Below are 22780 nucleotides of genomic sequence, written 5' to 3' on the forward strand. Positions count from 1 at the left end.
TGACGTTGATGTCGTTTCCAGCAAGAGGATGGATTAAATTACATGGTATCGTCTGACTCAGAAGTCTACCGTTTACAAACATGTCGAGTGGATATTTGGAATCACATTGTGTGATTGTCCTTTTTCTTGTCCTGGTTGTATTTAGGGGACAGGCTTGGCCCCATTTGAATAGATCTAGGCTATCACAGAGGAGTGACAGAAACGCCCACCGATGCAGACGGTTTGCACAGCAGGGGACAATACACGTGGAAGAAAGTCTCAGAGTGAGTGACCTGGGGCCCTACATGGCTCAGGTGATGAACTGCGGAGAAGGAGAATGTTAAGAACCCTTCATAAGCGTTGACATAACAATAAAATGATTTTTAACTGGTTATGGATAATTACACTCAGCGTACACTCTGCTTAGCAGGCAGGATGGGGTCGAGATCCCATTTGGCTCAGAGATCTCGTGAAGTCATTGTTTTAGTAGCTGGCGACCTGCCTTTAGTTTTTGCTCAAGTTTCTCCTGATTATTTTTCTATTTTTTTTTTTTTTAATATATGAAGCATCCTACCATAAAAACCAAATACCAACAACAAAAACAAAGAAAGAGCTAAGAAGACACCCAAACATTACGTGTTACCTGAAGTGTACTTCAGCGAGTTGTAAATTTGCAGCTAATTAGCATCTTTCCAGAGAATTATGGTAAAGGATGCGATTAAGGGTCATGTAAAGTTAGGTTTTTAAATTGGTTTTCCACTTTGCTCTTGCATTATTTTTTTTTTTTCTGCTTTGATACTGACTTTAATTCTTCATGAAAACGTTGGAAAGGTGCGGACATGTTTTTTAAAACAACTTTTCTATCGTTCCTCACACTACGGTGGCTTTTAAAAGCACAGAGGAAACATAGCACCAATAGGCAAATTGAAACATGTCGAAACAACAATTTGTTCTTCTTCGGTGTTTATACCTCCAGAGTAACGATTCTCTTTCAGGAAAAAACGTATCAGAGAAGTTGTAACGCCTCCTAAAGCAGCTCGGTGGATCGAGAGAGAGCTTGCTGGGACTTGAAATGACATGTGTACTTGTGATGCGGGACCATTCCCCAAGGGCAGACTCAGAACCCTGAGGAGGGACAGGGAGGGTTCCCGACCGAGCCCCGAGGGAATTCAAGCCCACGCCAGAGTCTGAGACAAAGGACAGTTTCTTAGAGCAGGGTGAAGTCCCCTCCCCGGGAGGGAGCTGAGAGGGACCGAGAGACAAACAATGAGAAATGACAGACCAGACAGAAGATCCCACGGGTTCGGGGAATTCATTTGATATCCGTTTCTATGAATTATAGTTTAAAGACTGTGTTTACCCATTTTCCTTGATGCTGTGGGTATAAGGTGTGACAGATGAGGGTGTGCAGCTCGAAAGGCAGGCGTGGGTATGCAGCCTTCGATCTAAAGCTTCCCCATGGGTTATTGGCTGGAGGAAATGAATGATTAGGTTTATTTGGTTTCGAGTACGACTTAAAGACTTTTCCCTGCTCGCCTGCATAAACGCTTGGCCAGTAACCCCAACAGGAGTCTTCAGGGCTGATCAGCACTTTGCAGGCTCTGAATAACAGCTCGATTTAGCATTTAATTCTCACGCCTCCTCCCCGCCTCACTTGGACTGCACCCCACCTCGCCAGCTGACCCACGGGTGTCCACTTCCTGTCCCCCTGGAAGGGCCACACTTCCTGCAGCTGCTCCGACCTGCCACCGCTTGCTGAATGTCTTCAAGGTACTGCTGTCATTCAGGAAATATGCCACGCAGCTACTTCCTTTATTGCAAAGTGGCTTTTTTTTGATGCGGAAGCCTCTCAACTGCAGGAAGGACACTCCCTCATACCCGATGAAGGTGTATCACAGGCTGTGCTGTTTGCAGAGCTCGGAGCTCAAAATCTCAATGTTACTGGATAGTATTTTCAAGTTCGATCCCCAAGGGGAAGTGAAGGACGTAGCATGGGGCAGCAGGCGGAGGTGGCTGCCATGCAGTCACAGTCACAGCCCCAGTGGGTCCTGCAGCTCCCTCTGGAGCGTTGAAGGTCATCCAGAATGGGACAAGGAGCTTGGTCCTTTGTAGTGCAGCATCGACCAGTCAGTGGAGATGGGCTTCTCCCTACAGACGCGTGGCCTTGAGCTAAGTGTCTCTCTTCAACCAAGTACAATCTCTTGGTGGGGAAAGGGGAGTTTGGTTGTGAACTGTCAACTCTCAACACCCTGAGTTAGGAATATTCACGTCAGTCATGGGGGGTGGGGACGTCCAGGCTGTACATGGCCAAATCTACTGCAGGTAATTATATTTTTGTTTTGGGGAACACGTTTCTTCCTTGGGGGTCATACATTTCCTTTGGGGTGTCTGTTGGCGCCCAGGTTCCAGAGGCAGGTGTCAGTCTAGCACATCGGTCCCCCCAAACCTGCGTGTCTAACGGATTCCCCAGGCGATCTTTTGAGCCGGGAAGGTGGAGGCACTGCCACCTGGCCCTTGCTGTTTTAGTTTACTGCTGGGTCCTGTCTAGAGCCCACGAAGCATCATTTAACCTTTTTTTTTTTTTTTTTTGGTCAATAGCTTCATTTTCTTGCCTTTTGGCTCCTCACTATGCAAAGTTCTAGCTCTGAACGCATCAAGCGTTCAGACAGGTGTGTCCTCGGACGTGTCAGCTCAGTGCGGGGTGATCACCAAGGGAAATCACACAATGGCACGATGGCATTTCCACAAACGCATAGTCCCCGGCCTCAGGTCGCGGTCCGGACCAACCACCAACCCTCCCGGTGACGTTCTTGTAGTCAATGCGCACGCTCGCCTTCCTTCAGCGACTCCTCTCAGTTCCGACGTCGCTGGGAGAATCCACCCCGCCCCCCGCCCGCCCCACGTCGGTAGACGTTCTGCGTGCACGTGCCGTGGACAGACCCTCGAAGCCGATGCTGGCTTTGCCGTGGCTGCTCAGGGTGCGGGCACACCTCCCCAGAGGCGCTCATTGTACCCTGCTCCGTGTCCCCGCTTTCTAGAAAGTATTTATCGGTTTCACAAGTCGCTCAGAATGAGGTCGTTCGTCATTTCCTGAATGCAGATTTGAGAAAGCAGGGGCTGCCCCCCCAAAGAGTAGCCACCGAGATGTATAGATGTGGCAAAGAAGGTGGGTCGGTGGAGAGCCAGGGTAAACTTACGTGTCAGAGATTTGGGTGAATCGAAGACGCTGTCGCCAGGATGTCCATTTTTATGCAACCCTAAGAATTGTTTTTTTTAAACGATAAAATTATGACACATGGCTTAATGATGGTATTTCTTGAACCATCATTGGGTCACGGCCATACTGCGTTGCTTTGTAATACATCCGGTCCAGGAGGTGTGGCGATGTCGTCTGCCTTCATTTGCATTTTTGATGAGATTATGAGTCCTTTTGTTCCTAATGCGTAGCACGGCGTCATCTACTTGTGGCATATTCCTTGCTTGAATCCTCTAGGGTGTTGGTTGTTAGTTGCAAGAAAATACGAAAATTCGGTCTTTCCTCCAATGAGAAATTGCTCGCCTTTGTATCCCTCCCATTTTTGTCCATTCAACGATTTTCCCTTTTGATGCCAATCATAGTCTAATTATTTTAAGTGCATTTTAGAAGTCAGGTAAGCACATGTGTAGACCCATCGACATACATAACTCAGTGTACATGGTGACGGCAGGTGCGGCCACGGGCACGTTCACAGGTGTGGAATGCTGACGACCACTCGCGTCCGCCACCTGGCCAGCGATGACCGTGTCACAATGCATCACAGCTACGGCAAGATGCACCCCACTTCAGAGGCAGTCAGCTTCTGTGTTACGGTGATGTCAGGATTCTGCCCAGGGTTGTTGAAAGGACATATTTCCAAGTCCACAGAAGTGGATCCTAGGCTCTGACCTGGCTTCCAGAACTTACCTGTCCCTCTCATTTCTACCAAACGTTCTTTCTGTGCTTTGTCTCCGATCCATGTGAATCGAGGGTACAGTTGGGGGGCTCAGATGTTGCTGGGGACCCACATCCCAGGATGGACAGTCCTAGTGGTTGCTATGACAACTGAGCCAAAGCTACATAACTAAGCACAGTATTCTAGTGTCGGAAACTGTCACCCCTGCGTTCCGACGCCCACCATAGGGATCCCAGAGCGGCTGACGGCTAATGGCGTTTTGAGTGGCTGGGTTATGATAAAGAGGGCGGAAAGTTTGTCTTTACCTGTTGACCACAAAAACAAAATGTGCTTTTATGTCAAACTCGAAAGGAGTCCTTGAATCTCACATGTACGCCCGGAGACCCCAGGGATTTTCTGGACCCCTTCTGTCTGCCCTGTCCCACCCGCTCCCTCCCCTGTGCCTTCCTGTCTTCTGAATTCTTGTGTCTTTCCCACTGTCGCTCAGACACAAGCAAATGACAAAAGTGAAAGGCAGGAAATTTCAAAGGAAGGGATGGAAACAGAAGCGGTTTTGGGCCGACTGACATCGCCCGCCTCGCGGACAGCGCTGACACACTTTGAAGCAGACTGTGGGCCCAGTACCTGTCCTGTCCTCAGTCGACTCATCGTTGACTCCATCAGCCTCGGTCTACTTTCTAGACAAGTGGTGATCAGTGAGAGGTTCTTGGGATTCCTACAATCCACATACAATTCGCAAGTGAAGTGAAGACTCCCGAGTGATGTCTGAGCACGCCTGCTTCTCCAGTCGGCATTCATCTGCACTTTTTCTTGTCCCAAATGTGGTTTGCAGAACACGTATCGAATTCAAAGCTGTAACAAAAATGAGTGACTTCTATATCCTCGTGGAGGGGATTCAAGTTGGAAGGCCTGAGATGTCCTAAGAGAAGCCAATACTTGCGATTCTGGGGTGGGTCCCATCATTTCCCACAGCAAGTGGGAAAAAATCTGCCCTTATCTGATGCTGTCCCACGTGCAGTATGCATCAGAATAATCCTTGTCAAAATTCATAGTAAAAATGTAACGTTTTCCCATATGCCATAGTCTGGCACTTGTATTCTATACGTTTTCTTTAGATGGGTTTCATTATATCCATCTATAAAATACGGGTCAGCACAGTTATTTCTTCAATAATTTGTATTTGATTCGGAACGTAACTTTTTGTCCAGTTTTCGGTATCACCATGCGAAATCTCTTGAACATTTTCTCTATAGGAAACAAAATAATGAACTCGATTTTCCTAAAAGTTCCACCCTGGGAAGATGAAACATTTCTTCAGCTCAGCCTATTTATTTCATTCTTTTGAGCTCCTCATGAATGATTAAAGTTTAAATTCCTTGTATGGCTCCGTATTCCATCCACTTATTTTTTTAAAATCAGTAATATTTTGCTGGGTCACAAGCGAGCCAATGGTGAGTGAGAGAAATAGGTAGACTCTGGATTCAAGGTGGTCACCGAGGATCATTAAGTAAAAACAACCCCAGTACGTTATTTCTTACCACCTCTGATAGCTGCCAGAGTCTGGGCAATATGAGGACGTGTCACCGTCAAGGCGAGGGGACCCACAGAGGCTTCTTGGAAGAAGGAACGTTTGCAACAATTTAAAAGAGACATGGGCATTGTGTCAGTCACGGGACATGCGCTGGTTGGAAGGAAAGCAGCTGAGCTCCTCCTCCTCAAGCCAGCTGCCAGGTGTGACGCAGCTAAGGACAGGTCGTATGCCCAGGCCTGCATCCCAGTGCTGCAGGCGGGGCGGGCTATGGGCAAATGTTGTTTTCCTCCAGGATTCAGTTCTGTGTGAGGTATTTGTAGAAGCCCGAGGGAAAATTTTCGGGGGGGAGGAAATGCAAATAAAAAGGCCGTTTACTGACTGATGATGATTCACCGTATTTGAAAGAAATCTCACTTATGAACAAAAAATATATACCTAGAGCTGTTTTTCCTTTTAAGTAGACTTGATGTTTTAGATCAGTGTTAGGTTCACAGCAAAACGGAGCATAAATATAAATTGCTCCCCATCCACGTACAGCCCGGTCCCCACTGTCAACACCACCCACCGGAGAGGGGCATCGGTCACCATCGATGAACTGTCATCATCACCCCAAGTCCGTACGTCACATTAGAGTTCCCTCTCCGTGTTGTACCTCTGTGAGCTTGGACCAACGTGTAGTGACAGGTCATCCACCCTTCAAGTGTCACAGAGCATCATTTCCCTGCCCTAAACATCCTCTGTGCTCCGCCAGCTCAGCCTAACTCTCCCTGCTGGTCTTTTCACTGTCTTCATGGGTTCAGCCTTTTCCAGAATGTCCTAGAGCTGGACTCATGCAGTCTGTGTGGCCTGTTCAGGGTGGGTTCTCTCACTGACCAAAAGGCATCGAAGATCCCCGAGAGGTATTTTGAAGGAAGTACACAGTCGAGATGATCACTAGCAAAGATTTTTTTTTCAGAAGATGCTCCGAGCCATGGAAATAAATACCTGGCCTCAGTTTCCTCTCTTGACTTCCTGCAGTAGCTGGAAAAAGACACCCTCACGACCATCAACGAAATCGAGTATGTCATTCCGCGGTTCCAAAAGAATAGGAAGATATTTTTCGTTGACACGGATTCCTACGTGTTAAAAAAAAAAAAACAAACACGTTTAATGTAAAAACCAAATCGTCAGTCGAGAGTAACAGCTAATGCTTTGGCGTTTCGTAGCGTTGGTGGGCAAAGGTTCTGTCTGTACTGGGTTTTCTGGGCCAGTTCTGTTTCAGATGTTCTGACCTGCCCTTGCATGGTAATTTGGAGTGTTTCTGAAACTGCAGATTGATACCTGGTTATGTTTAAAAAAAAAAAAAAAAAAAACAAAAAGGCCGGGATCTGTTATAATTTTCTCTTCTGTTTTCAGATGGTTGTATCTGGATAACTAGTTTTCACTTATCTCTACCCCTCCCCGCCCTGTCTTGTGGGTTGTCTTTGAGTGAATGAAGTGTTGTCTTTACTTGAAGCCTTTGAAGAATGATTTTCCTTTAAGGGGAAAAAAAAAAAAATCAAAAGGCTAGAAAGAGAGAGACTTTGAAAACGTCATTCACATCATGTCTGGGGAAAGTGATTGAACTTATATAAACTCTTTGAAAGTTGCATTGACTGGCATTCATGTTTCATCTAGTAAAACCAATAAAATACAGGATGTAATCTTTACATGCTTACAAAAGTCCCGCTGTCTGATCCTTCCTGGAGGTTAGAGTGACGATTCTAGAAGCTGGAGTCTTTCTCTCCTGATGTATTTTAACTCTTGATTTGACTGGCTTTGAGCCAAAACAAGACTTTATTGCAAGGACTGTGCTTTATTTTTGTTGTCGAGGAGCTTAACGGGTGGAGGGTATTGTCATCTAAGAACTCGCCCCTAGGCAGGATGTTGAAATGCACTGGATTCTTGTATTTTTCCATCGCTCACCTGCTCAAAGAGCATTCCAGGTGAGCGACAGAGGTGGATACTGCAGTGTACACGCACACCTGGCCTCAACACAGTGGCCGAGTTAGTTAATCCGAGGTTTACCGACATCCTTGATGCCGTGAGTCGGAGTTTTTAGAAGTTCTTTGTAGAGGTGAAATAGTATGGAGACTGCTGATTGATTAAGGCAAAAGCCCAGAGGAGCTGCAGAAATTAAGGCGATTGGGATTGTTTTAAGAAGAACAGGAAACCTCAGACCCAAAAAGGACATAGAGACACATTTGCGGGGAACGTGTAGACGCAGAAAATTTCCGCACGGAGAAACGTCATGAATACATTCAAAAAAACAAATGATACGCTGGGAAAAGCTATGCAGTCCCGAATAGAAATTAGACAGCGCACAGGCAGTTCACCGTAAAGGAAGAACAGCGTCCGATGAAAGGAAATCAAACCAGAGATATGAGCGGTGCAAACCCGTCATGTTGGCAGACGTGGAAACATTGCTACCACCCACCCAGAGAGAAAAGCAGGGTGGGCCCCTTTTCTGAGCCTCACTAATAAGATCAAACCAGTTAGTGTACAACGAGCCTTATGCAAAAGAGCTGGGAGGTTTTAAGTCCAGGATTATTCCTCCCACCTAAAAACAATAATAATGGAACAGCAACAAAGTAACATCCATAGTAACAGTGGACTCTCTCCTCCCCCGCGGCTGAGTGCATTTTGCTAAATACTTTACATGGATTATCTTTTTAATCTTCCCAAGCATCTTATGACATCCTGTCTTCAGTAATAATAATAAAAATCATTGCAATCATAATAATCTTTCGTGCTTGCTTGTTATTACCCCAGATCTTTCTTTCTAATGACAGAGCTTTTTGATTTACGGTTAGTGGAAAATTTTGCTTAAAACAAAAATGCTTTGTTTGAGAAAATATGTTGCTATTAATCCCCCCACCCCCAGAGAGTGTCTGTGTCTATAGGTTTCGGTTTTATTTTGGTAGGCGTGTTTGATAGGTAGGGGTGCTGGCTTTCAGCGTGGGGGGGCAGTAGAATCTGCATTTGCAGGGGCCCTGCAGGCAATCTATTTGCGTTTTTGGTGTTGAGGTTTGTCCATTTTACCTACTAAAGGAACAGAAGGGATCCAGTTTCGCCCCGCAGAGAACTGACAGCTATAATCCTCTCTTTTTTTTTAACCTTCTGACATTTACTGAATAAAATATTTTTATTCCCAATGATAAATCAAAGCCCACTGTAATCTGCTTTCTACTTACTTACATAATCTCCTGTCCTACCCTCTGCCCCCCTCCCCGCCCCCTCAGTATAACCCCTGCTGTGAATTTATGGCATGCAGCCTTGTTGGATGGATGCTCACCTCTCCCTCCAAGATTAGAAATCAGGAATCTAGAGATTAGGAATAAATCTGGAATCTGGAGCTTCTGTCAGAGCCCAACGCTACACTCACCCTTTGTGTCACTGCAGCCTTATTCAGCACCATGCTCACAGCTCACCTTGACCTTGGGTCTCGTGGCTGTGGATATTTTCGTTGGCTGCATCGACTCCTAGTTTCTTAAGTGTAACATGGGAAAATGAAGCTTGTGCCATTAGAGGGGCTGATTATGTGGGACGAATATAGCAAACACCAAAGCGAGTGCCTGTTACACAGATGTGGTCAGCGCGTCAATTGACCAAAACCGCTTACGATGAGAGCGAGTGTTCATTCTCCTGGTCTGTAGTTCATTGCTCCGTGCGCCGTAAGAGATGGCTCGCTTTTCGTTCTAGAAAGCTGGGCATCTTTGCTATTTTTCTATGCCTTTATTTCTCTCACGGAGTCGAGGTCAAAATTGGACTTACACGAGAAACACATTTTCCACTTTAGGAAGAGAGAAACCTCTTACGCTGGCACTATTGGTCTTTCGCGAATGCAAATATTTAAAAATTATATGCGCGCACACGTGTGTGTACTTTTCAGTTAGAAAATTATTTCATGAGTCAATATTTCTTTTTCTTCCTGCAGAACAATGGTTCCCTGGTTTGGTGCCAGAATCACAAGCAATGTTCTAAGGTATGTTCTTTATTACTGTATCAATATTTAAAAAAAAAAAAAAAGACTTCTAGTTTGGGAATAGTTATACAGTCGCAGGAAACTGGCAAAGTAGTACGGAGAAATCACATGTATTCGACACCTAGTTTCCACCAATGGTTACACTTTATGCATCTTTAAAGTGTGACAATATCAAAAGCAACACCAGTTGCCATGGGTACAATGTATATAGTTCTATGAGGCTTCATCACATGTGTCTCTTCGGTTAGTGTAGCCACCACCGCAGTTGAGACACACGTATCAATATCTGTAGCTACGACCTTATTTCTCTCTTCTGTAATTTTTTAATTAAAAAAACGCTTAAGGAGAAAACATCTTTCCATTAGAACAGAACATTTAACGCATTCTGCTTACAGCTATGTTCTTTTTCATGTTCTTTGTTTACGTGTAAGAATCACTGGTTAAATAATTGGATTGTTTGAGTAAACTGTCTCTTTTCCCTTTTTGAGTATTTCGTGTTGCACACAAATATTCTAAAGTTGTCGTTATACTCAATTATATGTATAAGAGTACAAATTTCTTACCTCAGCCCCCAAACATCACAATATGAGGACCCTTTCGCTCCAGCCCAGAAGTAAGTTTTATATTCAGATTCTATAAATGAGTGGTTTAAACTCGCTAAAAATATTGGAGCAAACTTGGGACCGTAATACTGTTTGATGGGCTTTATTTCATGGACATTACTATTAGGCTTAAAACTGAACTGTTTCTTTATTTAATAACCCCAAATTTCATCCGAACAATGCACAATAGTATGTTTATGAAGAACGTTATTATTTTGAAATGTCTTTCAAACATAGTATCTCAAAGTAAATGATGGTAGAATAATATTCCTGAATCTAAAACTTTATTATACTGACCAATTCTCAGATTCATGCATGCATTGTGTCATTTAATACACACGAATGTTATTAAAAGTAAAATAGAATTATTATGTGAATGCGAAATAATTTGGCAAAAATAAGCTTGCTTAGCTCTGACTCTCTAGATCTTGGGCAGAAATGAAATGTCTGGTTTATGATCCTTTTATTTTTTTAATATATCAGAAGCATTTGCTCTGATGAGACATTTTCTGGTATCTATTATATTATAGTACTCCTCCCTTATCTGCAGTTTGTTACCTGCCGTCAACCTTCGTCTGAAATTATTAAATAGAAAATTCCAGAATGAAAGAAGTCCTAAGTTTGAAATTGTGTGCCATTCTGAGTATCGTGATGAAATCTCTCACTGTCCTGCCCCATCTCGCCTGGGACATGAGCCATCTCTTTGTCTTGAGTGCCCACACCGAGTACCCTACCCGCCCATTCGTCACTTAGCAGTCTATTGTTATAATTGTTCTATATTATTATTAGTTATTGTTGTTGATCTCTTATTGTGCCTAATTTATAAATTGAACCTTATCGCAGGTGTGTATGTATAGGGAAAAACATAGTGTGTAGAGGGTTCATATTATCCGCGATTTCAGGCATCCACTGGGGGGTTTGGGATGTGTCCCCTCTGAATAAGGCGGAGACAACTGTAGTCCTTCTTTAACTAGAGTTTAATGCAGGAAAAGGTGTGTGTGTGTGTGTGTGTGTGTGTGTAGCCATGAGGTTGACTAAATTTCGTAAGTATGTGTGTGTGTAGCCATGAGGTTGACTAAATTTCGTAAGTAGTGTTTTTGTCCAGTTTTGTATTAGTTGGATATTAATTACGTAAATGATAATTTGTCGTATTAGTATTATTTCGCATTTAAGCACACTTTTTCTCCTCATCCCATGCAGAAATTAATGAATTCTTTTTCACACAGCTGAAATTGACACGCTCGAAATTCGTCCCTTTGAGCTACCTTTAAAATATCTTAATTAAGAAAAATGGGAGCCCTAGGGACCTCAGGTTGTTATGCCGTATCTTGTAATTGAATGATCGAGGCTGACACACGAGACCGAATTTCACAAGAAAGAAATCAATTCCTTTTTCCTGAAAGGGAGAACGAATCCATAAGCCACAGCTAACTCCAGCAGAAACTTTGGAATAGATCATGGAGCGGACATAAATTTAAGGGTTATCTGTGGTCTGCATCCTTGAGAAGGAGTCTTACATGTTTGTCAAACTGGTCTCCTTGGGCTATTACCATCGTGGAATACCTTTACGGATAAGGAGAGTTTGTGCTGCTTTTGAGCTTCCTGAAGCACGTGCAGGGTTTTTTCTCTGAATCTGTGGGTGGATGAGGTGAACGGTGGGTGATAACAGGGCCGTTTATTGGTGGGGAAATTCAGGCACATACGCCGTTGATCATGGACGTGGCATCGCTCAGCAAATTGGTAGAGGAAGCATCGTCAGCTTTGGAACACTGTGCCCTACATGCTGCTGCATAGAGATCCGCAACTTGAAAATGTTTTGAACAAACATTGGGACAGAAGTATCAAAACAAAACAAAACAAAACAAAACAAAACAAAACAACACCTCCCCCCCAAACCCAGAAGTAATGTTGATGATGTAGCTTTCCGACTATGTGTTAAAAGATAAGGTTTATGTCAGATTTATTTTGAACAAACATTGGGACAGAAGTGTTAACAAACAAACAAACAAACAAACAAAACACCCCCCCAAAAACAACGCCTCCCCCCTCAAACCCAGAAGTAATGTTGATGATGTAGCTTTCTGACTATGTGTTAAAAGATAAGGTTTATGTCAGATTTTATAGAAACCGTACACTTTCCGATCATGTCTGGTTACTACCTGCGAAGCCTGTCACTTTCAGAATCCCTCCAGAATATAAGCTCTGTTTTCCCATCTAAGCAGCACCCTCCCCTCCTTGCCCATCATCTCTCCGCACCTTCTACCCTCATCCCAAGTGGCCACTGGAAAGATGCTTCAATCATGAAAGCTGAGTCCTGCTGCTGTCTACCTTGTGCCTTTTGATTCTCTCCCATCCCGCTGAGACTAGAACATTGGCCCTGCCTTGCCTTGCCTTCCCGGGTCCCCCTCCCAGCCATCGATGTGCTCTGGTGTTCAGACCATACCCCGACACGCGATTACATACTGATTCTTTTATCCGTTGAGAGTCTGCCTCCTTCACCAGAACGTAAGCCCTGTTGGGGCATCGACTCTGTTCTCTGATTACTGTGGCATTCTCAGAGCCTGGACTGGTGTTTGGCACAGAGCAGTTGCTCAGTAAAGATTTGCGATGAATAGATAAACGAACGAAACCCATATACATCATGTACTTTCCTCCGCAACGTCCGTCATGATTGCATTACCTTTGGGCATAAAGTCTTACATAATTCATTTCGTCTCTGTGTAACTTAGTGTGATTCTTTCTTGATCTTCGCTGGCAAAATCTATGCTTTTTTTTTTTTCTTTTCTGTACTGATTTCTACATAATGCAACCAGCTGCATGAACTCAAGTGTCTTTAGCGCCATTCAACACCCAGACAGGAGAGGAGAGTAACTTGTTGTCCAGGAAAAGGATGAGGCTGGCGGTTCTTGACCTGAGGGCAGCTTTGCTCCTGTGAGAACACGTGGCTGTCACAGGAGACCTTTTTCTGGTCCTCACAACGGGTAATGGGAAGCTCCCGGCATCTAGCGGAGGACAGAGCGTGGCCTCGTTCCAATAGAATTTATTTTTTTGTTTTCCATAGGTTTTCACCTGTCATGAAATTTTATCGTTTTCTCCACCTTTTAAAAACGTGAGAATATTTCTTAGCTCACCAGCTGTCTTCAAACAGACGCTGGGCTGCGTGTGGCCATTTGCCAGGGTTCACCATCTTTCTCGTATGTCCTTGTGTGCACATGTACAAAGCCATGCGAACAGGACCCAATGTACGTGCGCCCCTCTGTTGTTACTGAGGCACAGCTCGATGCACTCGGCCTCAAAAGCGGACATCGTTATGCAACATTCTCGGTCATGTTCTGAGTGGTTGCTGAATGAATGAATGATTGAATGAATGGCAAACGATGAAAAGAAAATGTCACATACATCCCAATTTTTGAAAAGTCAATGTCGGAATGTGGTTCTGAGAGCCAGTGGAAATTGCTCATTCCTTACTGTCCTGTGCGACCACATTTATAATTCTTCCGTTTCTCCTTGGATCCACCCGTAACGCACGATTGGCTCTTGCAATATTTCATGAGTGAGGTCACATCTCTGACGCACACCATCTTATATTTGCATGAAGGTCACGCGTGTATTTCATAGAAGATTTATCCTCTGCCATCATGCTCTGTTAGCTTTCAAGGCTCGCATCTAAGTGCGGCACTCATGGTGACAGACGAGACAGCCCACCTGTCTCTGGCGAGCATGCACACTCATCCTTCTCCTTTTGGGGGGTCGTTACTCACTCACTCGACTTTTGTTTCCCATTTGGTTTGGGGGAAGGGTGTTGAGCAGCAGTGATTTAGGAGGCCCAGGCTCGCTGCATTGGCGTGGGGCTTTGATCTCGGCGGGGGTTCTTCTAAAGGCTCTAACTCCAAGTTCCTAGTCACTTCCCAGGTTTATTGGGAGCCACATTTAGAAGTGAGATAGGTTGGTTTTGCTGGTATGAACATCTGGACGGCTCCATGTCACAGCCGCGAATTTATCGGATGAAGGTCAAACCTCCGAAACTCAACCGAAGGTGACGGCTGAACATTTTGGTTTCGCGTTAGACACCTTCTGGAATTTATGTGGCGACGGCTGTAAATTCATGGAGCCCAAGGAAAATCCGTTTAAAGGAGGCAGATGAAAACTCAGGCCCACATGGACATGCACTATGTGGAACATCTTTGTTTCTTTGGAATTCTAAGTAACAACGGATCAAAATCACAGACGTTGTAGATACTTTAAAACCTATAAACCCTGTTGTAATACTTACTGGTATTCATAGAATTTTCCCTGACTTTGTACAATCGACTTCGAGGACGACGTTAATATATACTGAGTCTCGATATCTTTTGGAAATGACCAATAATCTCATAGGCGGAGCCACCCTTGAAAACAATTGTCAACAAGAAGTGTAGGATTGTGCCACCAGCAGAGCTTCTGGTAGAAAACTTCTCAAATGAGATAATTAATTCTCTTTATTTTGGAGACTGATATTATTCCATGAGTAAAGACCTTGGCAGAGAGTAAATCAGACGTGATGATCTTTTACCTCTTTACATCAGTAGTGGAATTAGAATTTTTATAGAATACACTTGAGAAGAAATCGTTAGGTGTGCATGAAGGTTTGCCTAGTGCTCTCTCGGAAAAGCGATCTGTATATAGAATATTCTATCGGCATGATGGAGGCTCGTGCCCTTGAATTTCAGTCTCTATGCATTTGAAAATCAAATGACCAGCAAGCTTGCGGCAGGGCCCAGGTATGCAACATCGTTCTCGGGCACCCATCCCACACAGCTCAGCAGAGTCGTTTGAATGAATATCGTCTCCGATGTAAACGTAGACGTGGAAAAAAAGAGAGAAAAGTGAGAAACAGACAAACCCCAAAAGAACTGACGAGTGAGACCGCTAAACCAACACCTGTTTTCAGAACCTCGCTTCTTAAGTGTAAGGGATGAGTGCTGAATGAGGGCTTGCTGCCAGCAGGGGCCCTTCCGGTGATGATGCAGGTGGGTGGATGAGTTCACGATCTGAGCAGTGAGAGGCTTGCTGCGCCCTTGCACCTGTCACTGGCCCCCTGCGATGCTGGCTCCTCGTTCTAAGTGGAGCCGCCAGCAGCGAAGGCAGCCTGAACCTGTGTCACGGGTTTGCTTTCCCTCACGCTGTCTTTGTCATGGTAGAGTGTTCTCTGCCTTCACGCTGGGACTTTTTATCAAACATATTAGTGTGCTTTTGGGCGATGCTGTTAGCCGGCCGTAGCTGGAACTTGCCAAGGGTTTTTTTTTTTTTTTTAAGCCTATAAACTAGCCTAGCTGCTGAAAGAGCCTGCAACGTTTCCAGCTGGGCTGGGAGCACAGTCACTGTTGAAGGCAAAGGGCACATTGTTATCTAGGTTTCAATCCACGATGTGACATGTTAATAGCCCAACGTGTTTCTGATTTTCTATATTAATTTTTATGGGTGTGAAAGTACTTCCATTGGCTGTAACTTCAAAGCGAAGACATGTGGACTGGAGAAGCCGCTCCCCGTAAGCCTGTATGCTCACCCTTTCCTAACCTCTTACTATTACTATTAATTTATCCTCCCTCGGATGACAGAAGACGCACACAGAATCTCTTCTGCGGTTCGCAGTTGAAGAAGGGCTCCTGAAAAGCTGGCTTCAGAGGCGGAATCCGCTTCGCACATCTGAAAAACATCTCAGTCACGAGGCATTACATGGTGGTGATGGTCTGACAGATGTTTTTGAAGTCGTAACGTCTTCATCCAAGGCACAGGGAGCATCGATGTGCGTCCGTTGGGTTTGATCTGGCACGGAGCACCGGCGTGGAGGAAGAAGGTCGGGAGCTGTTGAAGACAGAGTTGGATTTCGGGACCTGGGCGGGGCAGACTTTGTGGGCGTGGGTCACCTGATTATGTTCTCTCGTCCCAGCTGCGCCAAGGAGAGTCCTTGTCAAAATCTTCTCTGCTGGTGTGGAAACTCTCAGCGCAATGCAGAAACCTCCTTTGTGTCGGTGCCTAATGTCCCCTGTCTACATTTGTTCTCTGTGTTGAAGAAAGCAGTCATTACGGGGAAAATACATCCAGGTTTTAATTTCAACTCTGTTTTTACTGAGTGGACAAGGACGTAGTCTTCCTATCTAATTTTCCTAAAAAAAAAAAAAAATGTATACAGGCTAATTGTGAACGAAAATAATAATTCTCCTTTCTCTAGAGTTCTTAACCTTTTACCCATCTGATTCAGAAGAACCTCTTACCCTACAAATGAGCACATTCAACTACCCTGGTGTTTGTGCTGCTGGTTTGGGTCAGAGAAATTCTTTGTAAGATCCACTGTGTGAAGCGTGGTGGTCTTTGGGTGATTTGAAAAGATAGAGAGAGAGGAAGGGAGAAGGGGAGAGAGAGAGAGAGAGAGAGAGAGAAACAGAGAGAGAGACAGAGAGAGAGAGAGACAGAACATGTGTGTATTTAATGTTTTAAACTCCTTTTACTCTAAAATTACTGTCGCCGTGCTGTGTGGCTATTACTGCATAGCCCTGAGATCGTACCTTCTCTTTTCTTCTGGGCTGGGAGAGAAAATGATTTTTTCTAAGGAGGACCTTGGTCAAGTCCTCCCTTCACCTCTGATGCACGTCTAGGCAGACGTTGCATTACGTTTTTTCTTTCCAGACAAACGTCCTCGTTCGAATCTTCAGTCTGCAGGCTGAATGTCAGAGCTAACACTGTGCTCGCTGTGCAATGACAACCAGCAAGGCCACCGTACTGCTGACGCGTGCCGAGGGGGAGCCCATCAACTTATTGTGTCTTTGTGGTACCAGGAGGCACCAGAGAGAAACAATATTGATAGGTGTGCGGTGGATACAGACTTTCCAGACGCTGTCCCATGTGACGCCTTGATCACTAGACTCAACTAGGCACCGTCACCCTCTTACCATTGTTCCGTAATGAGTAGCTTTGACTGAATTACATGTTGCTGTAAACGCAGCATGTGGCATGTTCTCAGTAAACCGTCTCACCAACCCGGCCATCGACACTGTTCTCAGGAGCTGGCTGAGGACACCGGACTGGTTTTCCACACCGCGGTTGGGGAAACACGCAAACACATTCATTGTGGTCCCAGTATCGGCTCTCGTTATGATCCTCCTAGAAAATGGTCCCTTTTGTAGTCTGTGGATGCTTGTGGATTTTGTGAGCAGTAGAGACTGTGGGTTTTGTCTCCCGCTTCGAACGGGCTATCGGGAAGCTACGAGGTGAAATATCCTGCCTTTGACGAGGGCAGTTAGCTTCACTCTCGGCTCCGTGTATTTACTTATTGTCCCAGTTTTTATTTTTATTTCCTTTTATGCCGTTTTTCTCGCCCCACTATACATTCGCTTCCTGGCTGTGTCAGACGCATCTTCGTAAATTGTCTCGACTCCCTTTAGGGAGGGAGCAAGGACAGAGGAAAAATCCATAAATCCCTAAAATCATAAATCACTAGAAAAGTGCCACGTCGTGGCTGAAACTGCCCGATGACTTCGTTAGCTTTCCGAAGCATTTTATCTGCAATTTCACGGGTAGCCGAGGAGAGGTGACAAGACATCTATATTCAGCCGTCCATTTAGCGACGGTTCCATCATCCTCATGTCATCGGGACAGAGCGATGGTGGCCGCTCGTCCGTTCGGGAAGGCCGTGAGTGGGCAAAGGGAAAAAGAAAGGCCCGTTGAAATGGTGACACCCACGAGTGACGTACGAACTCGCCGGAATGGGAAAGAGGTAAACGGAACAAAGGTGAAGGGCTTTTGTCCGTGGGCGCCATTGGGAGCCGAAGGGGTTTGGCCTCGTCTTCACAGATCTTAAGCCATAAATAGCAGAGGTCAAAGCGTAGTCTTTAAAAGTGCACAATAGAGAAAGGATTTCTCACTACTGGGTCTTTTCAGAGCAGAGCTGCCAGGCGAGCGAGCTCGTGTTCCGTTTCTATGGGAGGAGAAGTGACTTATAGGGCGCACTCTGTAAAACGCTCTCTCTTTATTATTATCCTTCTTATGGGCAGTAAATGTTTACGTTGGTGTCCGAGGAGGGCCTCGTCCATCTGCCCGAGGTCGTGGGAGTCCGGCTTGACAAACGAAGCAGGCAGAAAGGGACGAGCCTGAGCCAGGTGTCCGCTTATCCCACTGCGATGCAGAGCCCGCCCCGGTGACGACAGCCTGGGGGGACACGGGGGGGCCTCCCACCCTGCAACGCTGCAATAGCTCGTTGGTTCGTGGGGTCTGTGTATTCACCTTCGAAGGAAGCTTGGCCTTGAGGCTGAATTGCACAGGAGAAATTTGCTGCTGGTTAGAAAGAAAGATGGGCTCACAGGGCATGGCCTTACGGAACGATATGCATTTTAAGTCCTTGCAGGTGACCAGCTGTGCACCTGGTTCCAGGTGGACCCGCCCTTCACGGTGCTGGCTGTGGGGCCGGGACCAGCCTGGCACGGTGCAGGCGAAGAGCATCGTAGGCGGTCGGCTGCCTGCAGACATCTCACGTGCCTGGCGGGGAGCAGGCTGAGGTGGGGAAGGGGGTGCTGTCCCCCTCCTCCCGGACGCAGCGCGTCTGCCTTCTGCTTGCCGAGGAACGTGGGGCCTTGGACGACCCCCGGCTCCCGGTTCTCACAGCTGAAAGGTTGAACTTGGACAGTCGCAGATGAACCAGCCGCGTTTCCCCAGAGAAACTGCACAAAGATCCGTGACTATTAAGCTGTGAAGATGCATGCTTTTCAGTTTGGGGGAGGTGCCTTCTGCCACTCTTCCTGGGGGTGGGGAGAGGCCGGGGACATGCCAGTTTTGGCTTTTTACATCCAACTGTATGCACATTTTCCCTTTTTGTATGCGCAAATAATGCCTGTGCTGAGGACGGCCCTCCCCTGCTCCTAAATCCTGCCTCAGAAAGATACTTATTAAGGCCGCCATTCTGAAGGGCTCAATGCTGCTTTAAGGTTGCTTTATCTGCTTCACTGAGCACAGTGTACTGAGTGTGGGGAATTCAGGGCACAGCCCCGAGCAGCCCCTGCCTATTCTCCAGAGTGCTTCGGGCACAGACATAATCCCTTCCTAGCATCTTTTGAAAAAGCAACTCAACTGTGCAGCCTAATCAGCTGTGAATCTTGGCCATCTCGAAGGCGTCGCCTGAAGTCGCACCGAACGGTACTATTCCAATCGCCAAGAAGCTCGTTCTCTTTAAAGAAAGGCAGTAGTTCCAAGACCTGGAGCAAATTCGCGGCAAATGCCTTCAGTCGCTGTAGTTTAGGGCTCTGGGGACGCTTATTCCTCCCCCACCCAGCTTCCACATTTGTCCTGTGCACTCTGCGTCTGTTTCCCTGTTTCATTTTTTTGGGGGGGAGCGGGGGGAGGCGGGGAGGAGGTCATATTGAGGCAAAAAAAAAGACAGCAAAATGCCTTAGAACTTTTGCTTTTCAACTGGTCATAGACACGGTTGTAAGGATGCTTGAACATGGGTGGAATCTTAAACTGCACACACTGCGAGTCTTTTCTGTATTCAACACCACTTTCTGCCCAGTCCTGCTACGATGTTTGGTAAGAAGAAAGTGGACTATGTTGGGACAGTCACATCTCCATGTCTGTGTGCCACTGCGCAGGATGCCCACTGTTAGAACGTGGCTGTCACTCTGCTGTGTGTTGATCAATACAAGTTTGCCTTCACGCTCCTTGGACTGGCAAGATTATGTCAAGATGCATTTATAGCAGCATAAATCAGTCCTCAAGACGCTTAACGTATGGCGTTGAAGGCGCTCTTTCTGAATCACCGAAATCTAACGGAAATAAGATGATAGCGTCTGCTCTCTGATATTTGAAAGGCAGGGCGAGCGAGGACCCCTTTGCTGGCTCATGAAATGTCCCTTCTTCATCCATTTCGATCTGCCCTACGTTCTGTCATCTATCTATACGTACGCGAACCACTGTGATATTTCTGCCCTGAGTTCCGGATTCAACTCTATACCGGTCATTTCCACTATGTGGTCCTATGAAAACCCTCGGTGACTGTGTTTTAAACGCACTTCCTGGGCCATTTGCGTGACACCAGCATTCTTCAGAGTCTCGTGGTGAGCTCGCTCGGATTCAGATGCCTGGGGCCCGCCTCCAGTAGCCTGGGCTGGGGCCTGGGATTCTGCATTTCTAAGAGGTGACCAGTGGATTCTGGCACTGCTGGTCCAGAGGGTAGCAATGGGTGTCCCATCACTAAGCATGAGGACAGAGGTAGCCTTTTGGTGGATAGTCTTCATCAAGTTGAGGAAGTGATCCTCTCTGTTCCTAGTTTCCTGAGAGTTTGCATCGTGGATGAGTGTCAGATTTTGTTAAACGCGTTTGTTTCCTGCTTCTGTCGATCTGAGCGTGTGATTTTTTTTCTTTTCAGTCTGTCGATGCGATGACTGTCTTAACTGATTTTCGAATGGAGAACCAGCCTTCCTTTGCTGGGTTAAATCCCACTTGGTTATGGTGTGCAATTCTTCTCATTCTTTTTTGGATTCTATGTGCTAATATTTTCTTGAAGACATTTGCATCTGTGTTCAATGATGTTTGTCTACAGTGTTCTCGTGACGTTATTGGCTGGCTTCGGTATTAGGATAGTGCTGGCCTCATAGAAAGAGTGAGAAAGTATTCCCTCTCCTTCTACCTTCTGAAAAAGATTGTAGATAATCGACATATGCCTTCATTAGATGTTTGCTAGTTTCCCAGTGATGCCATACGAGCCTCGTGCTTTTGGTTTCGGAAGGATGTTAAATATCGATTCTTTTTTTTTAAACTAGATATAGATCTATTCAGATCATCCCTTTCTTCTCGTGTGAGTTTTGGAAGACTGTGTTTTTTAAAAGATTCGTCCGTTTAATCTAGTTTATCAAACGTGTGGATGTAGAGGTGTTCTTGGTATTCCTTTATCATCCTCTGAATTTCCACGGGATCTGTAGTGATGTCCCCTCTTTCATTTCCGATATTAGTAATTTGCATGTGCTCTCATTTTCTTCATTAGCTGGCTAGAGGCTTAATAATCTTATCTTTTCCAAAGAACCAACTTTTGGTTTTGTTATTTTTCTTTATCAATAGTCTGTTTTCCATTTCATTGACGTCTGCTCCAATTTTTATTATTTATTTTGTTCTGCTTATTTGGGGTTTGGTTTCTTCTTCTTTTTCCAGTTTTCTAACGTAGAAACTTAGATTATTAATTTAGACCTTTCTTCTTTTCTAATGTATACATTCAATGCTATACATTTCCCCCTAAACACTCTTTTCAATACAGGTCACAAATTTTGACATTTCTTTTCAGATTTCTTCTTTGACCCTTGTGTTATTCAGAAGTACGTTGTTTAATCTCCATGGATTTTGGAGGTTTTTCCAGTTATCTCTTGTTATTAATTTCTAGTTTTACTACTACTGCGATCTGGAAGCAGACAAATCGGTTCAGGTGTGCCCACCTGATGGCCCAGAACATGGTCTGTCTCAGTGAATGTCCCATGGGAGCCTGAGAAAAATGTGTATTCTGCTGGTGTTGAATGAAGTTGTCTACAGCCGTCAGTTGTATTCGGTTGATGGACGGTGCTGCTGACTCCCACTGTGTCCTCGCTGATTTTTCTGCCTGCTGGATGGTCCCATCCATTTCTGAGAGAGGGGGTTGAAGTTGAAGTCTCTAGCTGTGGGAGTGAGGTACCTGTTTCTCCTTGCGTTCTTATTGGTTTTTGTCTCATGTAGTTGGATGCTCTCCTGTCAGGCACGTACACATTGAAAACTGCTACATCTTCTTGGAGGATCGAACCCATTCTCGTTATGTCACGCCCTGCTTTATCCCTGCTAACTTTGCTGACTTTGAAAACCTCTTTGCCTGAAATTATAATCTGGCTACTTTGCCTCCTTTTATTTAGTGTTAGCCTGGTATATTTTCTCCATCCATTGACTTTTCATCTATATGCATCTTTGTATTTAGGCTGGCTTCTTGTAGGCAATATATAGTTAGGTCTTTTTTTTTTTTTTTTTTTTTTTCCAAAACCAAAAAGAGGAAAAAAAAAACCAGAAAAAAAATTTAAAGGAGGAGTCTATGATGCAGCCTTGGTTTTCGTTACCTGTCTACACTACGACGACTACTACAAAGTTTGCCTCTTCAGTGTGAAAACAACAGTTCTGTCTACATGCACTTAGTGGGTTCAGCATGGGAAAAAACGCACAAAATAAGCACAAGTTATAAATAACCATAACGTTTTATTACCATTAAGACTAAACTTGTATTGAAAAGATTTTATATAACAAGACAAGAAAAGCAATAGCAAATTTAACTATCAACTAGATTATGCATAGCGAGTAACTGTTTCTATTACCCAGGGAAGAGCATGAACCCTTGTATTTTTTGTTTTGTTTTTGTTTTAAATATGTAACCGTACAAAGCACAAACATACTAAAATGCTCAGTGCACTGGACGTGGGAGAATGCTCCCTCAGTCATTTTGTTCCCTTAGCTCTGTTTTGTTTTCCCCAATCTGAATTACATTAAAATAAAGACCCAGTTGTTTTTATTTTTCTACTGTGCAGTAAGAAAAAATATTCACAACAAACATGACAATATATCAAACAATAGTTCTACACAAGTTACCTTGATACCTCTTTAACTGTCACTTAAATATCATAAGAAAACATTTTAAGACATATACAAACAAAACTAGCCAAGTGTTACAACTTATAATAAATTAACCCAAAGAAAAAATAACTTT

The 22780-nt window shown here is 44.9% G+C and overlaps 1 protein-coding gene across 1 annotated transcript in view; it reads left to right on the top strand.

Annotated features, from left to right (window-relative positions):
- Positions 1-7499: 7499 nt before the first annotated feature.
- Positions 7500-22780, top strand: part of ANOS1 (anosmin 1) — a 119423-nt gene continuing 104142 nt past the window's right edge. The window contains exons 1-2 of the mRNA XM_025050986.1: positions 7500-7504; positions 9373-9445. Coding sequence (XP_024906754.1) covers positions 7500-7504; positions 9373-9445 — 78 coding nt within the window. The remainder of the gene's footprint in view (positions 7505-9372; positions 9446-22780) is intronic.

The sequence above is a fragment of the Pteropus alecto genome, unplaced genomic scaffold (genome assembly GCF_000325575.1).
Source record: "Pteropus alecto unplaced genomic scaffold, ASM32557v1 scaffold18, whole genome shotgun sequence".
Lineage (NCBI taxonomy): Eukaryota > Metazoa > Chordata > Mammalia > Chiroptera > Pteropodidae > Pteropus > Pteropus alecto.